The 24,070-nt window shown below is 47.7% G+C and overlaps 1 protein-coding gene across 2 annotated transcripts; it reads left to right on the top strand.

Annotated features, from left to right (window-relative positions):
* Positions 1-8,104: 8,104 nt before the first annotated feature.
* KMT5A (lysine methyltransferase 5A) lies at positions 8,105-23,549 on the top strand. Of its 2 annotated transcripts, none has more exons than XM_075898548.1 (8): positions 8,105-8,370; positions 8,959-9,053; positions 12,088-12,244; positions 16,465-16,684; positions 18,823-18,910; positions 19,890-19,949; positions 20,810-21,000; positions 21,813-22,039. In XM_075898548.1, the coding sequence occupies exons 1-8, from the start codon at positions 8,331-8,333 to the stop codon at positions 21,844-21,846; spliced, it is 885 nt and encodes a 294-aa protein (XP_075754663.1). In that variant the 5' UTR covers positions 8,105-8,330; the 3' UTR covers positions 21,847-22,039. The 2 variants fall into 2 exon arrangements, with proteins under 2 accessions (XP_075754663.1, XP_075754662.1); XM_075898547.1 differs by having other exon boundaries at positions 8,107-8,370; positions 21,896-23,549.
* The last annotated feature ends 521 nt before the right edge of the window (positions 23,550-24,070 follow it).

Raw genomic sequence — 24,070 nt, 5'->3', positions numbered from 1 at the left:
AGATCTCCCACAGAGCTACCCACACCCAGATCCCCCCCACAATAACTTCCTTCACACTTGGCTCATGCTGAGCTGAGCCTGCCCAGCCACACCTGGTACACCTGGCACAGAGGGGGTTGGCCAGCCCTTACACCAGGGCTGTGTCTAGACTGGCCACTTAGTTGCTTTTCCGGAAAAACTTGCCAGCTGTCTACACTGGCCGCTTGAATTTCTGCAAAAGCACTGACGATCTCATGTAAGATTGTCAGTGCTTTTCTGGAAATACTATGCTGCTCCCGTTCAGGCAAAAGTCTTTTTCCGAAAAACTTTTGCGCAAAAGGGCCAGTGTAGACAGCTCAGATTTGTTTTCCGCAAAAAAGCCCCGATTGCGAAAATGGCAATTGGGGCTTTTTTTGCGGAAAAGCGTGTCTAGATTGGCCACGGACGCTTTTCCACAAAAAGTGCTTTTGCGGAAAAGCGTCCTGCCAATCTAGACATGCTTTTCTGAAAATGCTTTTAACGGAAAACTTTTCCATTAAAAGCATTTCCGGAAAATCATGCCAGTGTAGACGTAGCCCAGTGGTATCCAACTTTTTTATGCCCAAGATCACTTTTTAAATGTCAGAACAAGCCAAGATCTACCGCCCCATCCTTCCCCCAAGATCCCACCCCTTCCTTGAAGCTCCGCCCTCTCTGTTCTCCTCATCTCCATCACTTCCTATCCCCAGCCCTTACACACTCTCAGGGTACAACTACACTGCCACTTTTTTTCCCTATTCTTCTGTAGGAAGAGGTTTTCCAACATTTGGACTGTCTACACTGGGCCAAATGTCAGAAAAAACCCTTCTTTCAGAAGCCCCCTCATTCCTCGTGGAATGAGGAACACAGGGGTTGCCGAAAGAGCATGTTTGCTCTTCCGCTAAAAAAAGCAGAAGAACAAACGCGTCCCTGAATGCAGAAGAGTTATTCTGGGATACCTCTGGAATCCCAGAAAAACTGCAGTCTAGTCATACCCTCAGTGGGTTGGGACAGGAGGTGCAGGCTCTGGAGTGGGAATGAGGGCTTTGGATGTGGGAAGGGTGAGAAGTGAAAGCTCTGGGATGGAATTTGGATGCAAGAGGAGGTGGAGAAGGGGATGCTGGCTCAGGGAGGTGGCTCCAGGCTGGAGAGTGTTGGGGTCAGGTGGAGATTGGGGTACTGAGCAAGCCACAGGCTTGTGGATGTGAGGGTGCAGGAGTTTGGGTTGGGAGTGTGATGGGCTCAGGACACAGATTTGCGGTGTGTGGATGGAGTATTGTGGCAGAAGATGAAGGATGTGAGTGTTCAGGAATTTAGGGATGTGAGAGGCTCAGGACAGGCTGTTCCAGTGCATAATAGGCTCAGATCTAGGGTCTGGGGATGTATGTGCAGGAGTGTTATGACGCTGTGGCCAGATGGGTGCTTGCCCTAACTGGGGGTTTGTTGGCCAGGCTTCATTTTTAAATAAAATACTATGTTAAACACAAAGGCTGTGTCTACACTGGCCACTTATTCCGGAAAATCAGCCGCTTTTCCGAATAACTTGCCAGCTGTCTACACTAGCCCCTTGAATTTCTGGAAAAGCACTGACGATCTACTGTAAAATTGTCAGTGTTTTTCCGGAAAAACTATGCTGCTCCCATTTGGGCAAAAGTCCTTTTCTGGAAAACTGTTCCGGAAAAGGGCCAGTGTAGACAGCACAGTAGTGTTTTCTGCAAAAAAGCCCCAATCGCGAAAATTACGATTGGGGCTTTTTTGCGGAAAAGCACGTCTACATTGGCACGAAAAATTTTCCAGAAAAGCATCCTGCCAATGTAGATGCGCTTTTTCCGGAAATACTTATAACGGAAAACTGTTCCATTTTAAGCATTTCCGGAAAAGGGTGCCAGTGTAGACATAGCCAAAAAAGTTTCTGCATTGTCTTTATTTATGAGACAAGTGGGGAACCTGTTTTGAGTCAGGGGTCACTGACCCACAGAAAAATCAGTTGGGGCCACACAAGTGAGATGCAAAAAAATAACTCCTCCAAAACCCTCCCCAAACCTCACTAATGTGGCCCCAACAGTGTTGGTGGGAGATAGGGACATGGTACTGGAGAAGGGTGCTAGTGGGTGCTGAGGTAGGGGACAGAGTGCCAGTGGGGGCAGGAGGCAGGGTATTGGTAGGGGACAGGAGACAGGTAGCCTCCTCTGGGGACTCCTAACATCCCCCCCCATGAGGGAAACCCTGGTGCATGCCTCCTCTGGGGAGTCCTAACCCCCCGCAGAGAAGGGAAGCCTCGGCATGCGCCTCCTCCCGGGACTCCACCCCCCCTCCAACCATACGCCCCCCCCAGAGGAGGGAAGTCCCGGTGTGCGCCTCCTCTGGGGACTCCCTCCCGCCCATGAGGGAAACCCTGGTTCGCGATTCCTCCCGGGACTCCTCCCCCCTCTAGCACCACTGCTCCCCCCATCCCACCCCCCGCGCAGAGGGAAGTCCCGGGACGGGCCTCCTGCCTCCTCCACCACCACCCCCGCAGCAAGTCCCTGGCATGCCACAGGCCTGGGTTATGGTGCCACACTGGCTGTTTGGGGGAGGGAGAGCAGCCAGTGCACTTCCTGAAACCTCAGAAGTGATGTGCAGCTGCCGGACTTCCTTCCACCCCATGGGAAGCTGGTGCTACCTCCATTGTTGCTGGAGGTAGGTATTGGGGCTTCTTGGGGGTGGGGGAGATCCCAAATGCCTCGCAATTGACTGGTCGAGCCCTAACGATTGACCAGTCGATCACGATCGATTGGTTGGTGACCATGGCCTTACGCTGTGTCAAGGTTAGGTGCAGCAGCTCCATGGAGTTCCTATATTAGGAAGGCTGGGGTTTCAGGTGATCTCCCCACCTCAGTGCAGCCAGTGGTCTGTTCTTCCCTCTGCTAGGAATGTGAAGATCAGGGGTTTTCCAATGGCCTTCCTGTCACAGATTTCCAGTATGACATTGGACCCATAATTTAAGGCTTGGCCTCAATGGATTTTTTTTCCACTGATTAAAAAAACAACAGATAAGGAACGTAATTATCCTGTGCCTCAGTTTCTCTATCTGAAAAAGGAAGAATAATAATACTTTCCTGCCTCTCAGGAATTTGTGGTTTTAGTTCATTGGTTTTAGTTAGGTGTTTTGATGTCATCAAATGGAAAGTGCTAAGAAGAGCACTTTTGCAACGTGTTTTTTACAATTTCAAAATCTTTCTGCTTTATTTATGCAGTAGCCACAGCTCCTGGATTATAGAATTTCAATTTGGGAATGTATTGGATTATTCCTACTACCTTATGTGATGCTGGAGCAATTTATCAGAAGAGGCAGGGACAGTGAGAGCAGGGCTTCACCCAGCCTCCCCCAGCATCACTTATCAGAGGGCTAGTCAAAGATGTAGGTAGGCCAGCCACTTTATGCTGCATGTATGCTACAGCATTTGTAACAGCAGGTACCCTGTGCTCACCTGTCCTCATGTCCAGGTCCAGCTAGGTGGGACCAGGAAGAACAATAGGTGGCCAGAAGGAATGGATCTCCCTCCACCTGGGCCAGAGGAGCTCTTTGGAGCTTTCCCACAGCTAAGTGGCAACCTGTTCAAATTCTGTGCTGGTGTCAATGGGCCTCAACAGTCAGGAAACCCCAAAGTCAGGGTCAATGTCTGTTTTTCACAAGGCAAATGCAGCCCTCGAGGCCTAGTCCCAAAGTACAGTTCTCTCTACCCAGGGTAAATACAGTCCTGTAGGCCTAGTCCCAAACACACTCGTCTCTGAGTTACTGTGGCCTAGAGGCCTAGTCCACAGGTCAGTCTCCCCAGAGTGCCAGGGAATGGAATGGGGAGATAGGTCCCAGCCTCCAGAGCCCTGTTAGCAGTACAGGCTTTCACTGCCTTCTCAGTGTGGATGCCAGCCAAAGTGCACTGAGCTCCCAGAGGACAATCCTCTGCTCTTGGCCACTTCCTACCATCCTGGCACACTGCTCAGCTCTCCAGGTGTTGTTCAGCACGTCTCTCTCTCCCATGGCTGGAAAGAGAACAGGGCCTGGGCTGGGAAGCTACTGCTTCTCCAAGTAGAAGCTTCAATAACTGCCCATGGTGGAGGCTGCTGTTCCAAGGCACACAATAAGAGGGTTGTGGGGCTGATACTAGCACACGTGCAGTGAAAATCCTCCTGCAGAGTGTCTAATATGTGGCAGCCACATCACCCAGAAAGTGGCCAGGGGACACCATTTGCCACCACTCCAGGTAAGTTGTTCCCCTTGCCTCAAATCCTTTGTCCTCTCCCCCCAGGGAGGCTGCAGGAAAAGGAGTGGGGACTGCTGGAGGCTGGAGCCTGCACCTGGGGCCCTCTTTCCTATCCTGCTGACTGCCTGCAGGCCGCACTGGCCCCTGAAGGGCTGGATCAGTCCCCAGAACCTGTCCTCTTGCACAGAGAGCCTGCAGGCTGCAAGGGGAGAAGGTTCTGGAGGCTGGGACTGGCCTGCAAAGTGTTGCCTCCCAATTGGACAGGTTGCAGGGCAGGGCCACCCATGCAGCTCCGGTCTCCTACCAATCAGGAATTGCAGTCCCAGGCTGGCACCACAAAAGGAATGGCTGGCTGGAGAGTGCAGCCCTTCCCCCCCGGGTAAGTTGCCACCACAACAACACCACCCTCACAGTCCCAGTAAGCTTTCCCCCTTCCCCCTCCCCCAGCTTTCCAGCCCCCTGCTCTGAGTCCTGCAACTGTCACTCCCTGGCTTCAATCCTGCACCTCCACCCCATGCCAAAGCCCCACCCCCACATACTAGGGTTGCCAGATGGTTTCAACAAAAATACCGGACATACTTGACATGACATCACAATCGACATTCCATCTTATTTAGAAAATACCGGAAATTTCTATTTTCTCAATTTATTTCCCGGACAGAAAGCTCAAATACTGGACTGTCCGATTCAAAACTGAACACCTGGCAACCCTACCACATACCCAGCCCTCTGTCCTAGACAATCATGGAAATAACGCATGTACATCTCTCTATATAAACAAGTTTTTCCTGCTGCACAACAGAATGATATCATCAGCATATATCCCTCGTATAGCTGGATACCTGTGGTGATGTCTACCGGTTAAGGAAGTACTGTAACATGTACTACGTGATCAATAGACCAATTAACATTTTTTTCTATGTGGCTTCATTTGTTCACTTTTCTATATTATCAATGCAAGATTAACTGGCTCTCTGACCACAAAAGAGGCCAGAGAGAGGGGGCTTGGCAAGCATAGTGAGCAGAGTGTTTCCTTTTGATTTAAAAATAACCCGAACGTTACTAGAGTTAAAGACCCAAGCAACACCGGATACATCTGCCAGTTTATATTCCTGAATTAAACTTCCTAAAGCATGGAGAGGGGAATCATCACAGGTACCTTTTAGTGCCTTGTGAGGATTTGTGCATCCACTTTAGTGTCCCCATGTGGGTGCAGAAAGGGGGTGCAAGGGTTAGCAGTGAAGGGTGCAGGGATTAGGGCCCCAGGAGGGGAATGCAGGGGTTAGCGCTGCTGCTTTGCACACAGGAATGAGTGGGGACAGAAGCTGGGTCAGTGGGACTGGGAGAAGGAGTGAAGCTGTTGGCAACAAGGAGACAGAAGAACAGCCTGAATTTCTCCCTGCAAAGTGGAGACGCGAAGGAGGAATTGTGTGTGTGGAGGGGAGGAGAGTCCTGCCTACAGCTACAAGGAAACAGCAAATTAAAAGCAGAATAGGAGCAATGGATGCACTATCCCTCCTGGCTGAGTCCCACTGTTGGGCATCTGGCAAGGCAAGCTCCCCACTATAGGGGCAGGCCTCCAACCCATGTCCCTCCTTGCCAGGTGGTGCATAGCTCCAGCCTTTCCAGTCCTGGTACACAGGCAGGATGGAAGGCCCCAGACTCTGTTTGGCTCAAGTGCAGGCAGCCTTAGGATACTGGAGGAAGCTGTGCTAAGGCTCCACACAATCATTTTTTCCTCTCTCTTTACCTACTTGTCTCTCCTGCAGCTGGCAACATAAACATCAATGCCCCTTGCTTAGCAGTACAGAGCGGCAAGAAAAACATGCGCGAGACCAAGATGCCTCCACTGGAGAAGAAATGGCTCCTTCCTCTATGTCTGGATATGTGTGTGGTTGTTATGGACGGGACTAGTGCTGTCATTTTCTAAACGTCCCAGCATTCAGTAAAGGGTAAACCCACCCCACAGCCTCTTGTCATTACCAGACCCAGCAGTTTGGCAGCAATTCCCAGGGGGCAGCGGTGAATGAAGGAGAAGATGGCCAGGAAGATGGGGAGCCCCCCCGAGCCTCGCTCTGCCCCAAATCCCTCCTCACTGTGCTTCTGAACCAGGCACTCAGGTCCCCAGCCCTGCTCTAACCACTAGACCCCAGTTCCCTCCCAAACCCTGAGTGAGAACCCAGGACTCTTGGCTCCTAGCCCCCCTGCTTTAACCACTGGACCTAATTCTGGGATGGAAGTTGCATTTGCTCAACAGGACTGAGGCTGTGGACAGTGTTCCCTCTAAGATTTTCCTTCCATGAGTGGAGTGAGTTTTGTCTTGTGTGCCAACAATGAGGTCACTCATGCTTGTTCAGATGTGTGCCACTGTGGCACTCACCAGGGGTGCTGCTCCCTAAAAGATTCTCCCAGGTAGTGCCCCCCCATCTCTTGGGGAGAAGGGATGATGCGCCCACTCCAGGGAGTGCTACTCCCTGAGCAGCGTGTTTGCAGGGCAGGCACTGTCCCAGGTTGCTCCTTGCAGGGCTGGCTGTGAGTCCCCACCTGGAGCAGAAAGAAGCTGCTGCTAGCACCCAGGATTTTCGGGGATTGAGGTGCTGAGTGACATGTGGGGAACAGGGGGGATAGAGGGTTGGGGGACAGAATTCTGAGGGGCAGAAGAAAGGTGTGGGAGGGGGGAGAGAGGTGCAGGAGGCACCAGTCCCAGGAGCTAAAGCACCACTGCCTGGCTCCAGCTTTGGGCAGCCACTATATGGCCAGCCCAACAAGCAGTCAGGAAGCCACTTTGCGGCCCTGAACTCAGCTCCAGCCCTGGGGAAGGGTTAGGGCTGGAGCAGGCCCCAGCTACTGGCCTTGGCTGCCAGAGCAGCCCTGACCCTTCCCTCCCTCCACACACACAGCCCCACGCCCCCTGAGTCACCTCCTCTGAGCCACCCCCAGCCCTCGAGCAGGTCCTGGCACCCCATTTGCCCCCACCATGTGGCAGGTCTCAGTCCTGTCTGCCAAAGCAGGCCTCAACCCCGTCCCCTGTCACGCGGCAGGTCCCGGTCCCGGCCCCAGCCACTGGAGGAGGCCCTCCCTCGCCGCCACGTGGCCTCTGTCCCCCCCAAGGCTCCTCCTCACAATGCAGCCTCCGCCCCCTACCAGGGTCCTGGGTCCTCTTCCTTATATTCCTTTCTCTCCCCTGACAGAAGAGGGGCTAGAGGCTCCCTCCCTGACACCTGGTTCCCCTTTCCCAGGCTTCAGCAGAGCTACTGAGCATGCTCAGTAATCCTAAATTCTCCAAGAGGTAGCTGTGTTAGTCTGTAACTTAAAAAACTAAATGAGTGGTCCTGTAGTACCTTAGAGACTAACTCTCTCTCTCTCTCTCTCTCTCTCTCTCATCATGCGCTTTTGTGGGCACAACCCACTTCTTCAGATGAGTGGAGTCAGAGGGGCACAGAAACTTAAAATTTTAAAGCAAAAAAAGGGGGACAGAGGGAGGAGGGAAAAAACCTGTCCAGTTTCCTCCCTGCTAAATGAAGCTAATGGTGTAGGCTGTGTCTGATCCTTAGCTTTTGATGTAATTTGGGTGTTGAATATAACAGCCCATACAGAAATTATCTGAATCCCTAAATTCTCCCCAAGTAGCACAGTCCAATAGGGAGCCGCTCTGTACAAATATGGCCTGGTATATACCGCCAACTTAAAGCCCACAGCCCCACACACAGTGGCTAGGTTGAACCCAAAGTTGTCACAGGATCCAGAACGTCTCGCCCACAAGGCGAGGGAGACAAAGCTCCAATCACAGCCCCACGTCTCTTCGCGTGGACCAATCAGCGAGCAGGGGACGCACATTTAAACACCCTCACCGGGAGGCAGCCGCGCTGACTCAGATGGCTCCAATGCAATAAGGGAAGGCGGGACGTGTTCCCGTTGCGTTCCAATCAAAGCTCAGAGAATTGTGACAGGCACCTGGGGGCGCCAATCAGGCAGCGGAAGGTGAGAGCTCAGTGTATCTCTTTGGAGCAGTTCGACAGCCGTGCTGTCTCGGTGCAGCAGCCCCAGGGAGTTCTCCGACTATTGCCAAGACCGCCGGCTCCTGGAGCCATGGCTAAAGGTAGCCATCCTGACAGGTGCCAGGAGCAGGGTAAGCAAGGGGGCGGGGCTGGAGATGGGCAGGGGGCGCATGTGGGGTGGCGGCGCCGAGGGAGCCGTGCTGGCATGTGTGGGATGCGGGGCAGGGAGCGGCTGGGTGGCGGTAGCACGTGGGGGCGAGGGCGTTCTGAGGAAGGGCGCGGGCTGCGGGGTGTGAATGGAGCGGGGCTATCTGGGGCGGCTGTGACTTGGGGGGCTGGGACGCGGTGGGGGCTTGTGGGACCCGTGGGGGGGCAGGGGCTGGGACGCGGTTGGGTGACTCGGGGGGGGTCTGTCTTGCGGGGGCGCTGTGAGCGGGGCTCTAGGGAGACGCGTGTTTCCTTGGGAGGGGGGCTCAGCCCCCCAGCGGCCGGGCTGGTTTGTCTCCTCTCTCTCTGCTCGCCGCAGCGTGTCCTCGGCGGCTCCTCCCCCAAGCGGGGTGCGCGCTGGGCCGGCCCCGAAGGGGCAGGGCTGCCTGGGCTTGGCTCGCTGCACCGAGCCCTTGGAACATGGCGCAGGTGGCGGCGGCTTTGGCCGCTGCCGGCAAGTGAAGCAGGCGCCGGGCATGGCTCTGATGCCTCCTTCCCCTGCTCTCCCCTAGGCAAGACCATGCCCAAGCCCCGCGGCGGCAAAGCGGAGGAGGCGGCTCCGGAGAGCACCGAGCGGCGGGGGCCCGGCCGCCCCAGGATGAACGGGGTAAGCGCCCTGCCCGTCTCCCCCGCGCTCGGCAGAAAAGCAATTTCGTGCCCCTTCCAAGCCGGCCACCGGGCTGCGGAGGCGCCTCAGAAGCCGCCCCGGGAAAACGAGCCTAGGTCTGGGGAGCAAGGCAAAATCCCCTCCCCCTCCCAGGGCAGGGGGACGCTGCAGGAGCTGGGGGAGGCGGGAGAATATGTGTAGGAGTCCTTGTGATGCCGCCTCTTGCATCCAGCCTGGGCCTGCCGCCGCGCGCCCCAACTAAGGGGCGCCCTGAGCTGCTCCCCGCCCAAGCAGACGTGGCCATACGCAGCCCCTCCTGCTGGGACTCTGTACAGGCCTGGCTGCCGCTGCTTCCATCTGGGGAACTTGCCGCAGCGGCGGGCGCACTGAAGTCAATGAACCTGCTCACGTGAGTAAAATTACCCGTGTAGGAAGCTGCTGTTGCTGTTACTGCAGTAGCCTTCCAAGCCCTAGGCAGGATGCGAGAGTCACTCTAGCTTCAATCTTGCAAGCTGGTCCCCATTCATTGAGGCTTTGGCCAGGCTAAATGGTCTGTCTGTAGGAATCAGGGCAGCAGATGGGCCTATGGAAGCTGTATAAGCACTAACAATTAGTATCTCCCTGCCTGGAAGAAATGGCAGTCTTGGGTCCTCCAAATACTTATCCTCTGTGCCTGACTTCTAGCGTGTGATTAGTTGCATTGAAATTAAAGCATCTTTAAGTGTCCACAATCTTGGGACCTAAAGTACAGAATGAAGAAAACTATTTCTAGATAGGTAAAGGTCTTAAATGAGGGGGTATAGATATACACTACTCTGAGAGCCTTGAAATGGCCAGGAACTAATACAATGTTGCTCTTGGGTAAAGATTACAAATTACAGCTAAATCAGATTAAGGTGACAACATTTAAGCAGTTTATCAGTTTTTAAGTTACATATATGTTCCATAATAGGCTCCCTTTACATGTCATTGTTTATGCACCCTTATGTTCAGCTATGTGGTACATTTCATGCTTTACTATAAAGTTCCTTTTTAGTGAAAAATATTTTTTCATTTGAATCTGAAAATCTGTGGGGGGTTTTTTTGTGTGTGTGTAAGGAAATATAGGCAAGGCAATCTTACTTTTAGCTAAATTACATCAACATAATCATGACATGGTGGGATTGAAAATCAGAATTGCTACATAAAACTTAAGAGTCAAAGTGAGAGGGGGTAGTAGATAATGGTACTTCTCTAAGACCCCATATAAACCTTTCCCACACAAGTGCAGGGGATGATCATTCAATAAATCACCCTTTTCACTTTCTCTGAAGCATCTGGCACTGGCCATTTTGGAAACAGGATACTTGATGGGCCATTGGTTTGACCCAGTTTTGCCATGTTTACGTTCTTAGCTCACTGGAATGAGGCACCACTCATGGTGGATTGTCTTTCTAAATATGCGCATGGACTCTGTTGGACTCCTGGAGCATGTTTCACTCTCAGTGGGACTTAAATATGCCCGTGAGACACTTACCTGTGTTAAAGTGCTCTGCTGTGTTCTTGAGCTCATTATTGATTGAATAGATGGAGAAAAATTTAATAGAAGTTCTCTCCCAAACACCATCTTGTCATGATGCCAAAATGAAATGCTTTCTAACCTGCTCAGACAGTGTGCTAGAAACAATGCTGCTTAATTTTCCAATTGGTTAGACTGTTCTCTCTGATCATCTGTACCTCTGTGTACTGTATGTGTTGACATATGTTTTCCAATTGATTTTTTTTGAATGGGGGTCGTAGAAGAAACTCCAGATTATTATTATCAAAACGGAGGGTTTTTTAAACTAGCCTTTGATTTTTCTTTTTAATGCAATTTCAGGGGAAACATCAGCTTTCTAAATAATGGATTATATTGGTCTTTGGTCTGCACTAATGCAGAGAAAATCATCACATTGAATAATTATTCTGTTAAAAATAAACATTTGAGAGAGAAATGAGCACCAGATGCTGCTCTCTCACTAGCATTGCACCTTATGTTTAAGTCACTTGGGACTGGGTACACATCCCAAGAAAAGAATTTAGACCTGTACCCTAACACTTAAGTAAACTAACCTTATGCATTTATAGAATAGTGATAGAAATGTAGCCGTGTTAGTCTGGGGTAGTTGAAGCCCCCAATCATCACCTCTAATACCATTAACTCACAAACATCCCACTCTCCCTACCTCTAATATCAGTTCACAGACACTTACCTTCCTCCTCCCCCCCCCCCCCCCCCCGCATCCCTCTCCTGTTCTGCAATGTGATTTGTCCTTTTCATATTTGTTCATTTTTTTTAATTGTATCCTTTGGTATATATGGTTGTGACTACTTTCTTCCACTATTTGATCTGAGGAAGTGGGTCTGGCCCACGAAAGCTCATCATCTAATAAACCATCTTGTTAGTCTTTAAAGTGCTACATTGTCCTGCCTTATGTATTTAGTTTGTTTTTGAGGAAGTGTCTCTGAACAGACATTGCCATGCAAATTCTTAGCACAAGCTACAGGTTTAACTTCTCTAGTCTGGCACTCTCTGGTTTAGCAACCTCTGTGGTCCAGCATGAGTTCAGTTAACTGGATGTGCACTTATCATGGGTGTGGCCAAGTTTCCTTTGATCTCATAATGTTTGTTTACAGCTATCAGTCCTGGCTCTGTGTTCTTTGCTGTGATTTAGCTCTAATTTACTCCTACATCTTCAAAGAGCCAATAAGCAGTTGAAGTGTTAATAATGCTGCTAGACAATATTGACCTCCTGTGGTTCAGCAAATTCTCTGGTTAGCTCTGGACAGGTCCCAAAGCAGCCTAACTAGAGAGGTTTAACTTGTATTACTAATCACAGTCTGTGTCTGTGTCTGTGTCTGTGTCTGTGTGTGTTTAGATAAATGGATCCTCTGCTATTCAGATGCAAAATGTTACAGTTATGTGGGTGTTGGCCTATGCAGCATGATGCAGATAATTGGAGTCTTTGGGATTGAGATTTATTTGACATGAATCTTTTTTGGTTCTCTGTTTTAGGAGAACGTATTTGCTGGCCAGTCCAAAATCTACACCTACCTAAGTCCTAACAAATCTCCTGGTGCTCGTCCTCCACTTCAAGAGGAAAACTCAGTCATGCCTCATGAGGTGAAATGTCAGTGCAAAACACTAAATGAAACATGCAAAAGAGGAGATGGTAAGATTGACTTTCCACAAATTTGCTTGTGGGTTATTTGGCCCTGTGTCTGTATGTCTCAAACTTTCAAACTGGGATCTGAAATTGTACCTTTTTTTGTAGACTCTCTGCCTTCCCAGTAGGGATGAAAGCAACTAGTCGCTTCTCCACCTCCTTTGTTGCCTCTATCAGAAAGAGGCATCAAGGAAGGGAAGAGAAGGTAGTGCTGGAGGGAGCTGGCTTGAAAGCTTGTTTCCCCCCCAGCTCCATGGGAGGGGGCAGGGGTGCAGCACCGGGATTCCAACTTTGAAATGTATAGAGTCCCCCACTAGCCCCAGGCTTTTCCTCTTTGAAATGTACAAGAGCCCCAGTAGGGAGCCTAGAGATGTAAGAGTGTAGTTGATTAACGGTTAATCAAAAGCTTATAGATTAATACTATAGGCTACGTACATTTCCTTCTGTCCCCCCCCCCCCCCCCCCCGCTCCCTTTCCCTGCCCCTTCCAGCCAGTAAACTTTTTAGCAGGCTGGCCAGCAGCCTGGCTCACTCCTTGCTTATTACAGGTCTGGGACCCTACCCCACTGCAGCTCTGGATTTAAAGTGTATTAGGAGTTGGCAGGTAGCCTGGTTCATCCTGGCTTGTGCTGGATCCAGGACATACCCCTGCTTTGGCAATGCATTTGAAATGCATTGGGAGCCACATGGGCAGGCAGCCAAGCTCAGTTCCGGCTCGCACCAGGACCAGGAGCTCAGATGTCCCCTAGACATCTAGATGTCCCCTGCTGCCTCTTCATCAGAGGCACAGCACTGAGCAACAGGCAGCCAGTCTGCAAGGGAAGCTTTGCTCCTCAGGAGTGAGGCCAGAGTGCATTGGCTGCTGGCCCTGCCCCTGGGGGCTATAGAATAGTCGAGTAACCAATAAGAATTCATGAGGTTACTCAACTATTCAATTAACTGATATTTAACATCCCTAATGGAGCCTGCAGTCCCTGCTAACCTCATGCTCCACGCAGAATTTCAATCTTTAAAATGCACAAGAACTCCTGCTGGGACTCTTGTACATTTTAGAGGTGGAACATGTTGCTATTCCTTATCAACTAATTGAATAGTTGATGGAAATGCCAGTTAATTCAATTAGTTGATCTGTTAAAACCATTTAATCAAAATTTAACATTCTGACTTCCCAGCAAATCGCATGTATGGCATTTCAACACTCTTACTAATACTGGCCTCTTTACCAGTTTCACTTAAATGATGCAGTTGCTTGGTTAAAATTTCCCTCTTGTTTTATTTGTTTTATTTTCCTCATTGTAGGACTTAAATATTTAGCCCTTAATATTTCCTAAATTGGCTGCATTCTCCATTTGCATTTGATCTCTCCAGGTCACTTTGCAGTTTAGCTTATCTTCTTTTGCATGTTGTTACCTGTACAGGCAGTCCCCGGGTTACGTACAAGATAGGGACTGTAGGTTTGTTCTTAAGTTGAATTTGTATGTAAGTCGGAACTGGTACATATTGTAGGGGAAACTCTAGCCAAACATTTCTCCAGAGCTCAGTTTTATTCTCCCACACCTCACTTCCCTCAGTCCTTTATTCTCAAGCTGAGGTGTCTGCTGAGAAAAGCCGCTCCGCATCTCCCTGGTCTGCTGGGGGGAAGCAGCTAGTGCGGGGCTGCCTCACCCCGTTTGTAAGTAGGGATCCGATGTAAGTCGGATCCATGTAACCCGGGGACTGCCTGTAGTTGATATCCTCTGCAGATTTGATTATTATTGAATTAATGCCAAGGAAATGCCAACCTCAAAAAGGTACAAAACAGCCACATAGTGTGAAGGGAGGTGCCAGGGCTTAGGGGTACTTAATGTCTGTGTGCATAGAGTTACGGGTGCAGAGGGGGAGAGCATCTTTTGAAAACAGATTTTTTGTTTAACTAGACCAGGAATGCTGGAAAAATGGTAGCTGCTTTTTTACTGTGACAGTATGAGAAGGCTTCATAAATCAGTTTGAGAATCATTGATCTGTTAAACCTCTCACCAATTTTAGCACCTAATAAACATGTTTACTTAGTCGACCATAATACATATAAATTTTCAGATAAGATTTGTAAGACACTGAGTTGTTTGCAGTTAACCTCTCTTCCCTGTTCATGGAATTAATCTTACCCTAACTGGCTTTACTATTGCTTGTTAAATACTAGAATTTCGTATGCATCAATCACTGTGGTACCTGGATGCCATTTAAAAAAAATCATATTTACATTGAACAGCAAATAAATGGCTTCATCGTTTAAGCCAGATCCACCTACCAGCAAATCCAGCAACAAAGAAAGACGATAAAATAAAAGCACATCTTTTTCTTAATAGTGTCTAGGATGGACCAATAGGAAATATGTTTCAAAAATACCTCCTCCATCAAAAGTGAGGATGCTGGGGATGATGGTAAAAGGACTCAGATTATAATCTGACAGTGCTTCGGGGCCTGTTGAAATTCTTACTGAAATCAATAGAAAGACTTGCAATCACTGCTGAAGTAAAGGCATCTGGCCCCTAGAGATTTCTGATAAAGGCTCTCATTCAACAAAGTACATAAGCATGTGCTCAACTTTAAGTATGTGAGTAATCCCGTCCTTATTCAGCAAGGCTTGTGAAACTAATTTACATTTTAATATTTAGCACATGTTTAAATGCTTTGCTGAATCTGGATCATAACACAGTGGATCTTGGTTAGATGATGGTTTAGAATGTTGTATCTGACTTTTTTGTTAAAGGCATTGACCAGGAACTAGGGATGTTAATCAAGTAGTCAATGGAATTTCCATCTATTAATTAAGGGGGGGTGCTCACAACCCCCACTGTGGCTCTGCCTTTTAAATGTCGTAAGAGCCTGATGGGCCACAGTGGTCCTGGAGCTGGCGTGAATCGAGACTTCTTAATCCCTACTTGTGCTAGGGATGTAAGCAACTAGTTGAGTCACTAATCGACTAGTTGCTTCACCACCCCCACCCCCACCCCGCCCTTGCTGCCTCTGATAGAGGCATCAAGGGAAGGGAACGGAAGCCAGTGCTGGGGAGAGACGGCTTAAAAGTTGGTTTTCCCCCCCAGCACTGTCTCCACAGGGGAGCCAGAGGTGCAGCAGGGGACTGGGTGCGAGCCAGGACAACTGAGTCCTCTGTTTGTGGTGGGTTGTGGTTTTTTGTTTTTAATGTAGTAAGAGCTGTCTGGCTCTTGCTACATTTAAAAGGCAGAGCTGCAGCGGGGTTAGCTCCCGGGACCAGTGCAAGCTGGAACTAAACAGTCCCAGTTTGTGCCTCTTCTGGGACTGCTGCATCTCTGCCTCCACTGTCTCCCCCTCTTCCCCTGCATCACAGAGACTGTGCTGGGGGAGAACCATCTTTTAAGATGGTCCCCCCCCCCCCCCCCCCCCCCCCCGCATCAGCCTGTGCTTCCCACCTCGTCCTCTTGGTGCCTCTGACACAGAGGCACCAAGTGGTGGGGAAAGCAAGTAGTAGACTCAACTACCTGATAAGCGTATGTTTACTTCTAAGCATATGCTCAGATGCTTCTTCCTTACATACGACTTCTCCCTTACATCCCTATCAGGAACCCTTTGGACTGGCACCTACTTTGTGACTTGGCATTTACTGATAGTAGCCAAAGATTGAACCAGCTGTAGCAATGTATACACATTGTAACTAAGGACAGCAATTCTGATTCTTCTTCTGTTTCCATTATTCTCTTCTTGGATGGCATTGGCTTCTTACCACCAATGGCTGCAGCCACTAAATATGGGACTAGAGTACCCCAGCAGACTGCTAAAACACTTTACGTGCAGATTATTCATCTAGTTATCATATCAGTTCTAGCATTTAATATAGCAAATGTGCTTGGTCAAGAGTGCAATTGTTACAAAACTCCTTTTATAGTATCTCCTGTGTTGAACCTTGGGAAATGTTGTCTGGATAACATCTTGAACTATACAGAATACCTGGGCTCAAATCTTTTCCCCACCACGCTTTATGAGCTGTAGGAATTAGACTCGTATCTAACTGAGAACTGTGTCCAATTTGGCCCTTATGACTTCTTACTTTGCCTGGCAGCAGAAGAAATACAATGTTTCCCCTGCTCTGTCCTGTAATTTTATAACCTAAAATACAAGTTAGAAATCTTTTAAGAGTTAGGGCATTTTGTGATATAGAAGAAGGGAAAGCAAGACAACTTATGTTAGTCCTGTGTTTTCCATTCACAGGAAAAAAAAGTATTGTTAATACAACAGAAGGTGCTATTAGACCAGAAGGCCAGAATGATAAAGAAAGTGGATCTGACCCTTCAGAGTCCTTTTCTAATCAAAAACAAGAAGCTGCAGAAATTCAGAAAAATGTGTCTCTGCCTTCTGATTCTACTGATGCAGCAAATGCAAAGCAAGCTCAGAAGAAGGTGGTAAAAGCAAAACATGGACCAAGACGAAAGTAGGTGACATGTGAAAACAAAGGCATATTTTGGATGTGTTAAGCAAATTTACCAGATTTTCTGCTATAGACACTTAGGGTACATCTAGACTACATGCCTCTGTCACCAGAGGCATGTAGATTAGGCTACCAGACATAGGAAAATGAAACAGCAATTTAAATAATCGCCGCTTCATTTAAATTTACATGGCTGCCGCGCTGAGCCGACAAACAGCTGATCAGCTTGTCGGCTCAGCACGTCAGCCGTGTAAATTTAAATGAAGCGGCGATTATTTAAAACGCCGCTTCATTTTCCTATGTCTGGTAGCCTAATCTACATGCCTCTGTCGCCAGAGGCATGTAGTCTAGACGTACCCTTAGAGTAGGTATCAGAAGAAAATTCCTAAAGAAATGAGGAGTCATGTGGCACCTAAAAACTAACATTTATTTTGGCATAAGCTTTTGTGGGTAAAACTCCGCTTCGTCAGATGCAGTATGAAGCAAGGTTTAGCCATCTGAGGTGGGGTTTTACCCATGAGCATTTATGCCCAAATGAATCTGTTAGTCTTTAAAATGTCACAGGATGACTTGTTGTTTTTACAGATACAAACTAACATGGCTCCCTTTTGATACTTGCTACTCTAAAGAATAATTTCATGTAAGTTCTGTACTGTGGTATAAGCCTTGGTTTTTTCTTGAAAATATAGCTTTCTAACTTGTATTCGAGCATTTCCACTAATGGGAGCTAACAAGTGATTAAAAGATGATTGTGGGGGGCAAAACAGGAAATTCGAGACATATTCAGGATAATACATTTATAACTAGTGGTCTGAGTGAGCTGGTAAAAGATCACTTTTGCATGAGCAGTATGAACCAAGATTTTGCCGTTTGATGGATGCACCCCTCTCCAGCAGCAGCTAACCATGGGGCAGCTTTAAAGATGGAAATTCTAGAGCATTTTATGTTGAGATGCACAAATGTGCTCTAGCAGTGGTTCCCAACCTGCAGTGGGCCATGAACCACTGGTTGTCAAGTCAGCAGCTCTGGGGGCAGGGGCTGGAGAACTCCTCCTCTCCTGCCAAGGCTATTAGAGGTATGTCCTGCCTTGCCTCTCAGCCACCCAGTGCCTGCCAGGCACATGGTCTCCTCCCGGCCATGGAAAAGCATTTCCCTCCACAGTGGGAGGGCCGTGCAGGGACAGGTCTGCTTCCAGCTGCAGAAGAGCTTCCCTGTGCAGGGATCCACTCTTCTGTGGTTGGAAGGAGATGCTGGGTGGCTGACAGGTGGGGCAGGACATGCCTCTCCCAACAGCTGTGGTGGGAGGGGAGGCGCTGGGAAGAGTTGCCCAGCCCAGCCCCTGGAGGAGCCATGACCCAGACAGCTGTGCTCAGCTGGGGGCTGGGAGTCAATGCAGGGCTAGGTGAAGGGAGTGGGGAGGGTTCTGAGAGGATGGCTAGTAGTGGCGGGGGGAGGAGGGGCAGGCTCTGAGGGTGGGGCTGACACTGGGAGCTCTGGGAATTGGGCTAATATTGTGGACTGGGGGCTGGCACTGGGGGCAGGGCTTGGATGTGGTGGGGCTCTGGAAACAGGAGGCTGGAACTCGGGTATGGTGGGAGTAGCTCTAGGGCTGGGGCTGGCACAGGTGTTTAGGATGGGGGCTGACACTGGGGGCTCTTGGGTCAGTGGCTGGCACTGGGGGGGTAGTAGAGGCTTCTAGGGTTAGGACTGGCATTGGGGGCTGGGGCTTTTGGCGCACTGGCAACATTGTTTGCATATTCATTGTTTGCATAATGGACATGCAAATAAAATGTTGACGTTCCGCCAAAAGTTTGTGAATAGGTTTGCTGGTCCCGGGTATCAAAAAGATTGGGAACTACTGCTGTAGAGTAGTAATTTGAGCTAATCCTCTGCACTTCAGAAATACCTGAGTCTCATCCCAAGAGTTTGAACTGAAATACAGGTGGTGAGGCCAGTGGGGAAGAATTAGAGTAAAAAAGGAGTATCCGAATGAGAGGTGCATATAGAAAGTCCTTAGTTTTGGCCAGCCATCTCTCAGATCATTGTCTTGGCAACAAATAGCTTCTTGACAGACTCTCTTGAGTTATGGCAGTGAGGCCAGAGAAGCTGAAGTGTTTATGTATCCTTTCCTTATCCCTTAGAGCACAAGGGAAAACATTACAGAATCGAAAAGTGACAGACTATTACCCTGTTAGAAGAAGTTCCAGGAAGAGCAAAACTGAATTGCAGGTAGTGCTTTTCGTATAACCTACTGAAAACTGGCATTTTCCATGCTGTCCAGCAGCTGAACACTTATGAGGCTGGACGCAGATGCTTGTAATTTTAGAACTATCTAGGATGGTTCTTAGATAAAGTACAATACAGTATGGACCTCCCTGGTCAGGCACCCTCAGGACCTGAGCTGTCTTTATCCAGGAAGTTTGCTAGACTAGGGGAGGTCAGTGCTCCCCTGCTGGCTGTATCCCTTCCACATACTGGCATGGGCTCTCCACCCTGCTACCGCAGGGTCTGCTAAAGTTGGCTGCTGCTAGCCTCACTGCCACAGAGAACCCCAGCCAAGGCTGTCTGGCTTCCCTGACCTGCTGCTAGGGCCACCCCACTGCCACTGGGGATTCCAACTGCCTGCTTCCACCAACCCAACTTCAGTCAGGGAGTTCCCTGGCAGAGGCTGCCTGGTCATCCCAGCCCTCCTGCCATTGAGGGGTTTCTGACCAGGGCTCCCCAGCTGCCAACAGCACCACTGCAACTGTGGGTTTCGCAGCCACTTTGCTCCACTAGCACCAGGGTTCCTTGGCCAGGGTGTGGAGGGCTCCCCAGATGTCACTTGCCCCAGCCCCTGCATTGCTCCCACCTCCAGAGCAAGATCTGTGGTTCTGCTTGGACTATGGATGTTGCCAGACCAGAGAGTCCTGGATTTGGTAGATGCGACCTGTTTACTTGCAACATCTTTCTCAAACATCAAAATCTAAATTTGGAGTCCTTTAAAGATGCCTTCCAGCTGCTCATATAGAAAAATGTGCACATTCCTGGACAGCACTTTGAAATTTTCTTTTTAATGTTAAGTCCTACCTCTGACATGTCTGAAGTTTAGAAGGGCACCACAGAGTGGTGTGTAGAAATATAAGCAGATAAATACCTCCCTAAAACACTTAGCTCAATCCCCATCCCGAAATCCTAGTAGCAATATTATAGGTTTTTCTTTTTGCAGACTGAGGAAAAGAAGAGAATAGATGAATTAATTGAAAGTGGGAAAGAAGAAGGAATGAAGGTAACTGCAACACCAACTTAAATAGTATGACACTGACTGTGCATTGCTATTTGTATTTTTCAGTGAATTTGTAAATGTATTATGTCATCCTTTTTAATGTCAAGCTGTAATACTAGTGTTTCTTTCCTTTGGAACAACAGATATGGTGGTGTAAAGAACATTTTGTTTGTGCTGTAAAATAAAGGTCTCATCAGCAATCGTATACTTCCAAGGAAATGAATGAATCACTTGTGCATACTCCTTGGACTAGCTTCTAAGTGTTTGTGGGTCTCCTCCTGTGTCTGTCAACTGTATGGTAAAAAGGTTTTTTTGGCATGACACAGAACAGCAAATATAGGCTTTTTCCTTATGGCAGCAAATGATGGGAGAGCTACTACCACCGAACTAGGGACGTGAAAGGTTATCTGGTGGGGGCTAAAACAACTCCCTGCCTACCATGGCACTGGGCTGCTCCAGCCCCACAGGGGGCCTGCCACAGACAGGAGCTGCTCTCATCCGAAGCAGCCACTGTCTACAGTGAGTCTGGGCGACCCACAGGCAGGGAATGCTCCAGTGTGAGCTGGGAACCAGAAACCAGTGGCAGTCCCAGACCCTGTGTGCAGGTTGGAAGCCAGCAGACCCAGTGTGGGCTGGGAGCTGCTGCAGCCAGGCTGGAGCTGTCCACTGCCCCGGATCCTGCTTAATTGGTCAACCTAACATTTAACCAATTAACTGAGATTTTACATCCCTACATCACAGTCAGTGCATTAGCTGATATCACAGTTAACTGCCTACTGCCCAGGCCTGTGGGTTCTTATCTATTTAAAACAGTTTAAATATTTTGCGGCTTTGCTAACTTAGCTCCTTTTTTCCTTTGACAGATTGATTTCATTGATGGTAAAGGCAGAGGGGTAATTGCTACCAAACACTTCAACAAAGGAGAATTTGTGGTAGAATACCATGGGGATCTCATAGAGATCACTGATGCTAAAAAGCGAGAAGCTCTGTATGCCCAAGACCCATCCACAGGTTGCTATATGTACTACTTTCAGTATCTAAGCAAAACATACTGGTAAGCTTTGGATTCTATTCATTTTAAAGTCTATTTAAGGAATGGAATAAGTGGATGAAGATTTGAAGGTGCTCGATCATTCAGTTTTCCTGTTAAATTTTGAACTTGGAATTTTTACACTTATGTGGAGAGACTGGCTTTTCATTCCCACTGCTTAAATATTCAAAACTACTTGTTAGGCATCTTGTCTGATTATAATGTGTGAAATTGGAATTAAGACAACATGGCTTAGTAGATAGAACTGGGATTTGGTTTTTCTAGAGCAGTGAGGGGCAACCCAGGCTAATGAGTGGGCCACAAGTGGCTCTCCATCTCAATGGACAGCATGATTGTCCTAACCAAGACAATCTCCTGAGATAGGGTAGTTTGCAAACTGCATGCATGTACCTAGAATTTATGGGATGTGCCAATTAAACCGTATCCCTGCTCTGATTGGATGCAGAGAGAATACACAGGCTCTCCATGTTGTGCGCAGTCAGCACACACCTCACTTCACATGCCTTTACTTCAATAAATAAAGTGATAGTTTTTTTTTTCTACCAGTATTAAATTCTATGCAGATGACAACTATCAAAATTGGGCAACCATGTACGTGACCCACTGTAAATGTCTCATCGGCATAGAACCTCAATAGACCACATGTGGTTCTTGGGCAACAGATTACCTGTCCCTGCTAGAGCAACTTGGTTAAGCTTATTCCGCCTTTCAGGGCAGTGGTGGCATCAGGGTAGGTAGCTTTAAAACAGACAAAATATACTATTTGCTGATTGGACACAATGTTTTCATCTCTTGATTTTTTTTTTTTTTTTCAGTGTGGATTTACTTCTTCTAGCTGCGAGAACATGACTTTGTGTGCTGTGCAGAAATCTCCCAATCTGTGTTTTTGTTCTTTCAGTGTTGATGCTACAAAAGAGACTAATCGTCTGGGAAGGCTGATTAATCACAGCAAATGTGGCAATTGTCAAACAAAGCTTCACGATATTGATGGCATACCTCATCTTATTCTGATAGCCTCACGAGACATTGAAGTGGGTGAAGAACTATTGTATGACTATGGTGACAGGAGCAAAGCTTCCATTGAAGCTCATCCATGGCTGAAACACTAATCCATCCTACTTTGGGCTAAGCACCATTGAAGAGAGCTGATGGATTTTTTTTTTTAATTTAACACATCTATCTGCGTGGATTGCTTCTTATATTTTAAAATTGTTTAAAAAAACCCTTTTTGCTCTGCAGTATTTAAATATCTGTTACAGGTTTCCAGACAGACTTGAACAGATTATCATAGATTATGGAAACTTTTTATTCAATTTTGTACATTTTTGCAAATATTGATCTGTGCTTCCTGAGCATACACTCAAAGACTTATGTGTATTTTATAAGGGCGGAGGGAAAAAATTAAATCTGAAACTCTTGGGTTGTGCTCCTGCTTTGGCAATGAAATCTCATGTCCTGTTTTAGAAGGGGCAATATTGACTGTTTAGCTTGAATAGTGACAGATGTATCCTATGATTTAACTCTTAAGTCATTGATTTGATTTCCTTGTCATCCTTTTTAAACCTAGCACTGACTGGCCAAGGACTTTTTCATGAATGAAGCATTGTTTGTATTATTCTTAACTAGTCTGTACTAGGAGTCTTTTTCCCAGCACACTGCCCCTTGTTGGCAAAGGCACCAAATCCACTGCAATAATGGATTGAATAATCAATCTGCCTGCTTTCTTCAGAGACACAACTCCAATCCAAATGGAGCTGGATTTTTAAAACCTGACTTATTATCAATGTGAAGGTAAAACGTGGAAGTCATCAAAATGAGGAATTGTTTTCTAAAAAGTTTGTCCTTTTTTAGTTGGTGGCAGATTTAAGGGAGTCTTGTTAAATGGCTTTTTCAAAACACAAAAACAAAAGGCCTCTCTTAAAAACATATTACCTTCAATGTTAATTGGCCACATCAGAAACTTAATTATTTATTTACTGTGAAAGCTGGAAGTAGATCAGAGTGTTTCCAGAATTAGGAGTCTTGTCTTCATGTACAGCTTCAGTTTTTTACTTTTGGAGTTATGTATATGCATTGAAAACAGATTCCTTAGGGCCTAATCCTGTAAGCTGTCATGCACTGTCTGATCCCATTGAATTCTACAGGAGTTGAGGATGCTTAGTACCTCACTGGTGCAGGCTCATTATTAGGGAAACCATTGTATGGGAAGGCTATACAGTGGAGATCTCTACAGTGAATATGAGCTCTTATCAATTGAAGTGTTTGCCAAGATGTGCTTGGCATGTGTATAGCTGAACAATGGCCTAAGGCCACCAGTCACACTTGCTGCGGGAAAATGTCAGTAAGATCTGTGACTTTATTAATGTTCCCTGTATCTCCATGTTCTCAAAGCTGCTCATACCATCCAAGGCAGTCTTGTGCACTTGTATAACACCTAAGGTGATACAGTCCAACCTATGTGTTTTAGCAGCAAGAGAGGTGGTTTAGTGATGTTTTAAAAACAAAAACTTGAATATGTCTGTAAAATAAAAAATATATTTATTAACTATGAATTGGCTGTTGTGGTGCCTAACTCTGTCTCTGATATATTTAAGAAAGCTGTGAAAATGGTTAACCCTTAGTCTCTGTCTCCACTCCATGCAGTGAAAACTCAGGAGGGGAGGATCTGTATATGTCCAGTCTCTAAAGCTTGACAACTCTCTTATATATTTTGTACATACCGCTTTGGGGCTTTGTTAGACTTCATCACAGAGCTCCTCATCTACGTTTACCAGTGCTATAGATATCGTTCTCAGGGTTCAATTTAGCAGGCCTAGTAAAGACCATCAACTGTTAATCCTCTGAAGCAAGAATAAGAGGAGCTAATGGAAGAGTTTCTCCTGTCAGTATCCTGCACTAGAGATGCCTTGGTTGTGTACTTTAGTTTGACATAGGCCAGGTCTACACTAGGGGACAATTAGAGAAGCCAAATGTGTGCAGATTGGCTAGAACACAGACTTGGAAGTGGAACAAACCTGTACTTTATCATAGGCTGATTGCAACCTTGGACAAGTCACTCTTCACCTCTATTCCC

Source organism: Pelodiscus sinensis, chromosome 15 (assembly GCF_049634645.1).
Source record: "Pelodiscus sinensis isolate JC-2024 chromosome 15, ASM4963464v1, whole genome shotgun sequence".
NCBI classification, from domain to species: domain Eukaryota; kingdom Metazoa; phylum Chordata; order Testudines; family Trionychidae; genus Pelodiscus; species Pelodiscus sinensis.
Note: the sequence above shows the minus strand (reverse complement) of the source record. Positions and strands in the feature narration are given on the sequence as shown.